This window comes from Sycon ciliatum, chromosome 13 (assembly GCF_964019385.1).
Source record: "Sycon ciliatum chromosome 13, ocSycCili1.1, whole genome shotgun sequence".
In the NCBI taxonomy this organism is placed as follows: Eukaryota; Metazoa; Porifera; class Calcarea; order Leucosolenida; family Sycettidae; genus Sycon; species Sycon ciliatum.
The window spans coordinates 27,652,082-27,662,824 of NC_088655.1; the positions used below are offsets into that span (position 1 = coordinate 27,652,082).

General features: G+C 44.5%; 1 protein-coding gene across 1 annotated transcript; it reads left to right on the plus strand.

The window, feature by feature from the left end:
* Nucleotides 1-685: 685 nt before the first annotated feature.
* Nucleotides 686-4,052, plus strand: LOC135829403 (uncharacterized). Its single transcript, XM_065341812.1, has 3 exons — nt 686-865; nt 2,758-3,027; nt 3,665-4,052. Exons 1-3 carry the CDS (start codon nt 700-702, stop codon nt 3,892-3,894), a joined length of 666 nt encoding a protein of 221 aa, XP_065197884.1. The 5' UTR covers nt 686-699; the 3' UTR covers nt 3,895-4,052.
* The last annotated feature ends 6,691 nt before the right edge of the window (nt 4,053-10,743 follow it).

Sequence of the window (10,743 nt, forward strand, 5' to 3'; positions counted from 1 at the left end):
ATCTCCGACAGTGTGTTTTCAGATTTGTTTTGGGATGTCTTCTGATTAGCTCAAGTTGTTTACGATGGCTTCGAGTGGTGCTGAACCTCCTGCTACCATCATTCCCTGTAGTATTTTGACAAGAAGGGAACGAAAACGTTCAATACTTTGACACATGTCCTAATTGGCTGGTGGTGACTCTTGCGTAGATGCATGCGTAGATAATACCTTTTTTTGTAATTATTTTCTGCCTCCGTCCTACTGAAGTAGTTTCAAATAAATAATAAATAAATAAATACAAAAGAGAAAAATAATAAACAAAAACTAAATAAATAAATACAATTAGAAAAATAGTAAATTTTAAATAAATAAATAAATATAGCCACAAACACGACTACTATCTCCGAAGCGCTTGTTCAAATAAATAAATAAATAAAATAATAATAAATAAAAAAATAAAAAAGAGAAAGACCAAGGAACTACAAGTTACGCTATACTGTCCACTAACACCTCTCTTTTGTATAAATTAAACCTTGGCTCTCCATCTGAGTAAATAAATAAATTATTCGATTTTCTTTTCCCGTCCTTCTATGCATTGTAGTTCTTAGGATGACGATACCGCATAACAACATCATGAACGGCTCCACCATCAATGTCACTTGTTACAGCGACATCCCATTCACAGAACAGGTCAATTGGACCGTCCTCCCAGCGCATCCCATGGAGGCCTTGTCGTTCTCTGGACCAATGGGCACCACGCTCACCATCTCTCCGATCACGGCCGACGTCCACAGAGACGGAGATGTTCGCCCCGTGTCTGTGGAGTGCAGGGCTAACGTTACGGGCAGATTAGGTCCAGGACTTGGCAATGCTACGCTCCCTATTTGTAAGTACAGTCTATTCCCGACAGTGGCTGTAGCTTAGCTGTATAGTGTCCCATCTTCAGGGTCGTCACAATGCCTTTCGAGGCCAAGGGGGTGCTCCCCGCGGAAAAGTACCAAACATCCAAGCCTATTGCCATCGCGTCCGGACATTTTTATTACTCAGATTGTTATCCCCGTTTGAAATAATCAATGCCTATATTTCTCGTGTTCAAGCACCCCAAGTATTGTAAGGTTTAAAGCTTCACTGATGCCGATTGAGTAACAGAAACGAGAATAGTTGTAGTTCAGAGTAGAGCCTACACGCTCTCTTCCATTAACACTGCAATAGTTCAACTCATTTCACAATAATCATTCCAACGTTTCGGCAAATTGCCTTCATCAGGTTCACAAGAGAATAGTTATACTGACGTTGCGTGATGATTGCATAGCCTGACACTCAGAGTCTCAACAAACTTTCCTTGTGCCTTTGTTGTCTGATGTACAATGCAGTTAGGCTGATATTGGGCCCCGTGAAATTCGTCGTGTTGAGCACTCTCCGTAAAGTTGCTCTAGAGTTGCTGCATTACGCATCGGTCGCTATGTGCGTCTAGGTGGCTATGAAGTCGAGACCCTAGGTCGGCGGAGCTCCCTAAACCTCACCACCACTGCCACGATTCAGGTTGTGCGTGCTTCCCCTAGCTGAATCTCATGTTTGGCATTTAAGTGGTCATTGTAAAAAATAATAAATAAAAATGTTTCTTAGCTTAGTTAACCCTCATTCCATGTTGACTTTTTTCCTACGTTCCCAGTATATTGGGGTACTTTTGGACTCCAGGAACATTTTGCGTAGTATTCTTGCAAACTCTCCATTTTATGGATTTGTTTGGACTGTTTTAACTTCCCATAGACCAATGTTCTGACCAAATTGCATTTGTTGACAGCTCTGAAGTTTGGGAAGAGTGTGTTGCTCCCTACATGGGAGCTCGCGGTTTCCTGCCGACTTGGATTCTCACTTGACTGACTCGCGACTGACTCACGACTGCCATCCTGAGCACACGAGAAGTCCATCGAACCGTCCGCACTAAGCCCTGAAGTTTGTCGGGATTATTTGCAAGTTTGGAAGAAAACAACTGAAAACGCTCCTTGGGTCCAAGAGGACCCCCAGTGTACTGGGAACGTAGGAAAAAAGTCAACATGGAATGAGGTATTATGGTTGCAGAAGAACATTTTCTTGTACGGCCTCTTACTTCAGTGGATGTCATCCATGTATTCGGTGACCATGGAGATACCAAAACTATCGCAGTAGTTGCAATTCCCTGTGTTCTATATTTACTGGGGTCCATTTGTACCCCGCCCGCATTTTCCGTTATAAAAGTGAAATCCATCCTGAACCTCTAACCCAGATTACTTATTTGAGCACGAGAAGACTGTCTCCGCTGTGCATGACGTTGGCGGATGTACATGCATATCGAGGATGAAACTTGCAAGACCATCAGACAAAACAGTCGAGCCACAATTACAGGACGCACAGACACATAGATGGTCTACCACTAAAGATTCGAAGATCGATTGGAGGGGAAGGTAAACGAACATGAATTGGGAAGAATCGAACGCCGCAGTACTACACTACAGTATAGTACTTCGATCAAGACATGGTCATCGTGTAAAACTGCTGCTTGTTACTGTTGCTAGTTACTGCTGCTTATTTTCCATCTAGATTGTCGCAACGCACACAAAGAAAAGGAAAGAGAGGATTTGTTCAGATTTGTTTTCTTGTTACATTCATCACTGAATCTACGTAACAATGGAATGGGGACTACTTGAAACTAGTTGAGGAAATTTAGGAAATGCTTATAGTGCAATTAGTCGTCCTTATAGCTATAATAATTATTTTATTCTTGCTTCTTTTTCACAGTGTACGACGTTTGTGCTGATGCTGATGTGTGTCAACGAGTATTCTTGCATCCACCAGGTTCATCCGACTGCGTTTTTCCAACGTCTGGTACTCCGTTCTGCCAGTGTCGCCAGAACTCTGCCGGTAGAGGCTGCAGGATTGTGGATGGCTGCAGGGGTGATATTAGCTTCGCTGACGCATCGCGTTCATCCTTACTCTTCCCATCGACCCTTTCGTCAGTAAAGGCTCTGGAGTGTATATTTGGAATGGGATGCAGCCTAAACGCAACTGGTAGGTATATTGTACAGTTTTATGAATCTCTCTCCCCGAGTGAATGAACAATTATACATAAACACAGTACGTTCCACAGCAATACATTACGATGACAACACCACCAACTTTTACACCACCACCATTTACACCACCACCAGCACCACCAACAACACCAACAACACCACCAGCACCAGCACCACTAGCACCACCACCCCCACCACCACCACCACCACCACCACCACCACCACCACCACCACCACCACCACCACCACCACCACCACCACCACCACCACCACCACCACCACCACCACCACCACCACCACCACCACCACCACCACCACCACCACCACAACCACCACCACCACCACCACCACCACCACCACCACCACCACCACCACCACCACCACCACCACCACCACCACCACCCGACCACCACCACCACCACCACCACCGCCACCACCACCATCACCACAACCACCACCACCACCACCACCAACACCAACACCACCACCACCACCACCACGTGTATCCAAATGTAGTTATGGGTCACTCCATGCATTTGATGTTTTATCGGTTGTGTAGACAATCAACTGTCACCATCACTCGTATTGATATTTATCTCTCTCTTCCTTTCTTTGCTCTTTTTCCTGTGCAGCTCTAGTGTTCCAATGTACTGAATCGACCAGTAACACTGTCGCGCCCAACCTCACTGTCGCGCCCAACCTCACTGTAGCGCCCAACCTCACTGTCGTGCCCAGCCGCACTTCGTTGCCGGCAGGAGTGTTCCAATGCAGTGGATCAGCCAGTAACGCTGTCATGGTCAGCTACAGATCGTTGCTAATAGTGATGGTTGGCATGGTGGTCGGCAGACGACTCCTCATCTAACGCGCATCTACCTCAACTTCTCACGGTGTAAAACTTGTACTAGCCTACATTTGCAACTGACCAATCCCCATGTACATGACCCTCACATACAACAGCATCCCTTTAGATTAGGGTCAGTTTAGGAAGCATCCCCTTTGCTTTCTTTTTTAGGGAAAAATTAGAGAAAGCCAATTGTGTACTAGCACTACATGTACATGTACATGTATATACCGGGGATTAATTTTGCAGCACACATTGTCCAATGCCCTGGTTATAAATGTACATATACCGGTTATTGCCTCAATTCCATTGGTTCCCGGTTCGATTTTAAGCCTAAAATGACCTGTAAGTGTACGTTTACTCTTTAGTTCAACAAAAGTTTACTCGATTGTACTTGGTACACAGTACAATGTCACTATTAAACATGTACGTGTACATGTACATGTAGATCAGGACTAAACTACCCATACAATCATAGCTACGGGTCACATACCAACGTGTTGCAACATCAACAATTTACTAACTACAAAGACAGACCATGGTTGTTTCTTTTTCAATTAGATTTGCTCCATAATGCAGTCACTTCAACTTTGCTTTGTGGGTATACATTGTATAAACCAGTACTGATCCAGATTCACTAATGACTGTTTCTAATGATCACTTAGTGCTTGAAACTCAGACTTAAAACACTTTTTCCGTCCTCTTATTGTTCGTTTTTTCCTTTTCCATGTATTAAATAAATTGGTATTGCGTTTAATTGGTCGGTGCATCAACAGTAGTCATTGTTTCTTCCCAGACGAGACTATAACGACCCTTGCAGACACTAGCACTAGCATGCAGTTCACTATTCCACAAGCACCACTTCACGACAGCTTGACAATGTACATGTACCTGTACTATCATGTACTAGTAGCTTTTCCTGAAAAGCTTGTTTCGCATTACAGAGACAGATACATGTACATTGTATATGTACAGTGCTGGCAACTGAAATCCGACCCCTGGGCGGCGCGGCGCGCCGCCCAGGGGGTCGGATTTCAGTTGCCATCACTGTACATGTTGTTAGTTGCCATACATGTACATGGATATGTAGCAGGAAGTCATCCGAAAGCAGAAGCAGTTGCTGAATGGTAATTATGGTTTGTATAGGCTAAGCTAGCGAATGCTTTGCTATTGTGCATGGTACAAGTACAAGTGTATGTACCGGTATACATGTACATGTACATATACAGTGCATAACATACTGGCGTGGGACATGTACACGTACACGCAACAAACTCACACATACATGTACATGTGCATTGTACACGTACACGTACATGTACATGTATAATGCATGACGAACCACCACAAAGGGAATAATTTGGAATGGAGCTGTTATGAACCCAAAGTAGGTTACAGTGTGTTGTAAAACAAACATTTCACAAACAATACTGAAGACTGAAGTGTTGAGTAAGCACACTGTGTAAATGCCTGTACAGTCAACTAGGTGCAAAGTGGAGGTGAGAGGTGAGAGACAAAACATCTTTTGGACGGCTAAAGTTACATCTGAACATTATTGCAAAAGGAAGATGATGCATGATGACTCTTGATGAGGCGCTAGAAAGGCCAGAAGATGGGGAAGGCACGGTAGTAGACACATTAGACTCGAACAGTACATGTACATGTAAGTAAAGTTCTCCACGCGCCTGCATCCCGAGGCAAGAGATGCGTGTAGGTAGCGTGAAACTACAGCCCTCTTATTAGAAGCCGCTCAGGCCGGTCGGCTAGGCAGGGTCTCGCATGCTGGACACACCTAGATGATGAAATGCACTATAGAGGTGGAATCCTGATAATTCGAACCTCAAAATGCTAGGTAAAAAACTTCTAATTATTCGGACATTCTAATTATCCAAACATGAACCCACAACACAATATGTATGTCAAAATGCTCTCGTGGTCACGCAGAGTTGCGCTATGGACCTTAGAAACAGATTTTGCGGATACTGAACTGACCGACACAACCTGCTCGTGCAAATTGAACTGACCAGTAAAATGTACAGTGAACTTCGAAAATTTTTGCTAACTTCGAATTGTCAGCACAAATCCCACACATTTTCTATGTAAGTGGAATCTGTGGGACTTCTAATTAACCGGACATGTCCAGTTCGAGGTTCGAATTATCAGAATTTTTTATGTGGGAATCGTATTGTACTCGTTTGATGTTAGAAGCACCGGAGTTCATTGGCCTGTGCAAACTTTCGGGGGCAATATAGATCATTATCTGACATCTTATGTTATCCTGCAGATATATTGGACAGTGCTGGCAACTGAAATCCGACCCCAGACCAGTGCGTTCACATTCTAGCGGCCTCCGTTTTCAATCCCGTGCTGGGTCTTTGCGATGTGAGCGCACCGATCAGGGGTCGGATTTCAGTTTCCAGCACTGTATTATGTGAAGGCCTGTGTAAGGGTGTTGATCGAGGTCCTTGATGCAAATTTATTTATTTATTTTATTCCAAGCAATACATGGCTGGGGTAGCCAATTTATTTATTTATTTATTCACAATCACGTGGCACTAGCCAATGAAATGGTGATGTGGGCGATAGCCAGCCATGGCGGTAATAGAGCTAGAGGGGAGAAAGAAAAAGAATGAAAGGGGAACTGAAAAGCAGGAGAAGCTAGGGCAGGGCTGGATATCAACTTGTATGTTGCATTCTGCAGTAGCTGTGTGAATGTATTGTAACATTGGCAGGATTTTAGATGTTGTGGGAGGAGAGACCAATGGTGGTAAGCAAGGAAGAGAGGAGATGTTTGCATAGAGGCCGACCGCGCAATAGGGAAGCGGAGAGAGTTTCTGGTGCGCATGTCTTGAGATTGAGCAAACCAGCTTAGGCAGGAGAGAGCATGAAGAGGAGCAATGCCCAGCTTAATTTTATGAATTGTCTGGCATGCCGAAAAACGCACGCGGACAGAGAGCGGCACAGCAGAAGCAAGGCGGTATAAGTCTGCGCTTGGAGTCAGGCGAGGAAGCCGAAATAATATTTTCAAAAGACGCCTATGCATAACTTCGAGTCGAGCAATCAGTGTTTTAGAAATGCCAGCCCAAATTATGCAGCAGTAATCAAAAATAGGCAGAATGTAAGATGTGTAGATAACATGGCGACAGTCGGTGTGGAGGTGGGTGATGTGTGATGAGAGAAAACGGCTGTCTAAATTTTCGATCTGGGATTTCCAGGTTAAGTGTTGGTCAATAATGACGCCAAGATGCTTGTGTTTTTCAACGATGCAGAGCGGGGTTGTGGTGCCTGGAAAGGTGAAGGGACTGGTTACTAATGAAGATAGGTCACAGGAACAACTGGGGGGGGGGGGGGGGATACACATTACAGCAGTTTTCGAAGAGTTGGGGTGCAATTCCCATTTTTCCATCCAATGAATAACGCCATCTATGTTGGGCTGTAACTTGGCACTAGCCTCGGGGAGAGTGGGTGCTGTCACAAGTAGTGCTGTATCATCAGCATATTGGCGTGTGGTCCATTTCTGCCAGGTCGTTTACATACATAAGAAAGAGGAGAGGCCCCAGGATTGATCCCTGAGGAACTCCAGACCGTACATGCCCTTTGGCAGACAGAGCAGAGCCGACACGCACCCTTTGCTGTCTGCCCGTCAGGTAAGTACTGAGCCACGTGAAGCAAGTACCATGGATTCCATGGCGCGACAGCTTGTATAGGAGCCCGCGTGTCCATACTGTGTCGAAGGCCTTGCTTAGATCAAAGAAACATAGCATGCTGTAATGGCCGTTCTCACGAACAGAAGACATCGATTGAACAAGTCTGAGAAGCTGCCAGGACTTAGAGTCGCCTTTTCGGAATCCAGACTGGGACAGATGTAGAACAGGAGACAGGTAAGTGTATAAGTGGTTGTACATAATACGTTCACACAGCTTGGAGATTGTTGACAATAACGAAATCGGGCGGTAATTCGATGCATCGAGCTTACTTCCCTTGTTCTTAAAGACCGGAGTTACAATTGCGTGTTTCCAAATAGCAGGGAAAGCACCAGTTGCAAAAGTGAGGTTAAAGATGAGGCTGAGAGGGTATGCAATACTGGAACAAAATAATTTCAGGAATTCATGAGAAATACCGTCCGCTCCCGCAGCCTTTCGGGTCTTAAGGTTGCGGATTTGCTTTGCCACAGCAAAAGGCGTGGTGGTGACATCTTGCAACGTAGGTGTAGTTCTTCCACGTGATGGGGCGTCGGGTGGCTTGAAGTCTGACACATTCCATGAAGGATCATCTTGTGTTCCAAAACCAATAAACTGTTCGTTCAAAGCATCTGCCACATCCACAGAGTGAGAATATAGAGTACCAGCGACTGAGAGCTGAGTTACAGTCGTTCTGCTGTTGCCTTGGGGAGATCGAAGCTTCCGGACAAACTGGAATAAACTTGGTGATGCGGGTCTTGCCGTGGATGCACTTAGGGATGAGATGTACAGTCGATGGGCAGTTCGAGACATATTGCGAGTAACGTTTCGCTCTCGTCTGTAAATAGCGAAGTCGTCAGCGGAGGGAAACTTTCGGTAAACACTATACGAATCTCGTTTTTTCAATGACCACTTTGCGTGGCGATTGCAGGGTTTTTATAGCCAACCACGGCTATTTTTGACGGTTGAGCACTATAATTATAACATGATAACTGCACGATTGGAAATAGAGTTAACACCCGTCATGGTGCATGCTTTCGAACTGCAAGACATACACTTTCATAGCAACGTGCAGCACATTGAGATCGAGAGAGACGATAAACAGATCAGCGAGCATGTACCTGCACATGAAGGGTGGCAGTAGTTTTTCGTCAACCACCGCATCGCAACTGCGCTCTCCAACCTATCTCTGACATGTTACGACCTTGCCTTGCTTCTACGTGACGAGGTCGTCTGGAGACCGTGGTCGTGGTGTGGTGGTTGGATTGGTGTATTTAATGTCGAAGAACAAGCCGGCAGCATTGCCTTATTACAAGAGATCGACTACAGGCACACTGGTTGACGAAAACTCCTCACTGGATCGAATACTGCTGCTGTTTACCCCATAATTAGAGGGTGACATTGAGGTACGTGAACAAACAGTCCAAGGAGAGCAGCAAATACTAAATCATTCAATGCCTAGACCAGCCAGGATGGCATATACATGTACATGTACATGCGACAGAGGCATCCAGGCGTCGTCTGTTCTTTACGCGGCTCGGCGATGACCTTCTGAATGGTGATCTCCAGTGACGCGATGAACCAGTGTACTGTTTGACATGTAATTTCTGTCTTGTCTTGTCTGTCTGTCTGACTGTCTGTCTGTCATTCTGTCTGTCTGTCTGCCTGTCTGTCTGTCTGTCAGTCCGTCTCTCTTTCTCTTTCTCGGTCTCTCTCTCTATCTCTCTGTCGTTTTCTCCCCTCTCTCTCTCTCTCTCTCTCTCTCTCTCTCTCTCTCTCTCTCTCTCTGTCTCTCTCTCTGTCTCTCTTTTTCTATCTCTCTCGCTCTCTCTCTGTCTCTCCTTCTCTTTCTCTCTCTCCGTTGTATATTCTCTTTATCTTATTATTTCTTTTCTATAATTTAACCGTATGAGTTCCTATCAGTTGCTGTGAACACCTTGAGTGGAGAGCGCTTGCTCGAGCGTTGGATCGGGTTCTTAATCCACCATACCCAGTTCGCAAGGCTGGGTGGGGTTGTGAGCAGGTGCAGTATCCTTGCCCGACCAATACGGAAGTAGTACGGAACTAATACGGAGCTTTGCCTGATGTATAGTTAGTGTATCTCCGTATGTAAGCGTACGGCGTCTGCTGCATAAAAGCTGCTGCGCATTTCTGTTTAAATGAGATTTTGATAATAACGAGCTATTCAATCTCCAGGTGTGCACCGGAGAGAAAGTTATTTATTTGCCGCTTCTTCTTTTACTAATAATTATATCCCAGGTGTGTACCTGAGAGAAAAAGAATAAAACTAACTCGTGTTGATATCACCGCGCCTACCACTCGGCTACTTGTTACACAGGCTTTCATTTCATCCTTTCTTATTAGTTCTTATTATTTCTGCTTTTCATCTCATTACAAAATTCTGCGCTTTATTCTCCATCTGCGCATAAAATCTAGACTGACAACTTGCTTGTTAAATCATGCACCTGCTTTCAGGCGTAAAAGCCCAGTTGTTGAGGTCTCGGTCCTCATTTGTTAGACTTACCTGTCTTTAAAAATGTAACTTACTCTCTGAGAACCGTGAAATCAATTACTCTCTCTCTCTCTCTCTCAGATTCTCTGTACCACATCTGTAACACCAGGCAACTCGCCATCTCATTAGTTTCTGTTTTTTTGTTGTTGTTTTTTCAGGCCTCTTGTACGGGAAAAATAACACAATGGTTTAAAATACAATAAATTATACACTGGAGAAGAAATCAGACAAAATGCATGTGTATAATAATGAATTTCAAACCCAAACCAAAATAAACTTCAAATCAAGTTTGTTATAATTAAAATAAAACTCAATCAATAAACTCAATAAACTCAGTTTCTGTTTCCTTACATCACACCGTGATGCTTGCCCATTGTCTTTTTTCTGCTCTACTTTTCCTGTATTTGGTGCTTGGTCCTGCCGCTGATCACGAGACCGATGGTCGGGGAAGGTAATCCCAATTCAACAGCACGCTGCTCCGCCTTCCCGCTGTATTGTCAAGTCTTCCCCTTTGATTCTGTCTTCCCATTCCGTTCTCTGCTGGACTGTGTATTTCATTATTGAAAAATCTGCCGTCGCTCCACACCAATTTTTCTTTCTGAGAAATTTAGATTTTATTTGAAGGATTCTCCAAAAGTAAATAGATACTTTGTGAGGAGGGATTGGTAGGATTTGTGT

Excerpts from the sequence above, each read along its gene's own strand:
- LOC135829403 (XM_065341812.1), top strand. The coding sequence starts at position 700 with ATGGAGGCCTTGTCGTTCTCTGGACCAATGGGCACCACGCTCACCATC. Across the intron at positions 866-2,757 it reads CAATGCTACGCTCCCTATTT|TGTACGACGTTTGTGCTGAT; the intron begins GTAAGTACAGTC and ends TCTTTTTCACAG. Across the intron at positions 3,028-3,664 it reads ATGCAGCCTAAACGCAACTG|CTCTAGTGTTCCAATGTACT; the intron begins GTAGGTATATTG and ends TTTCCTGTGCAG.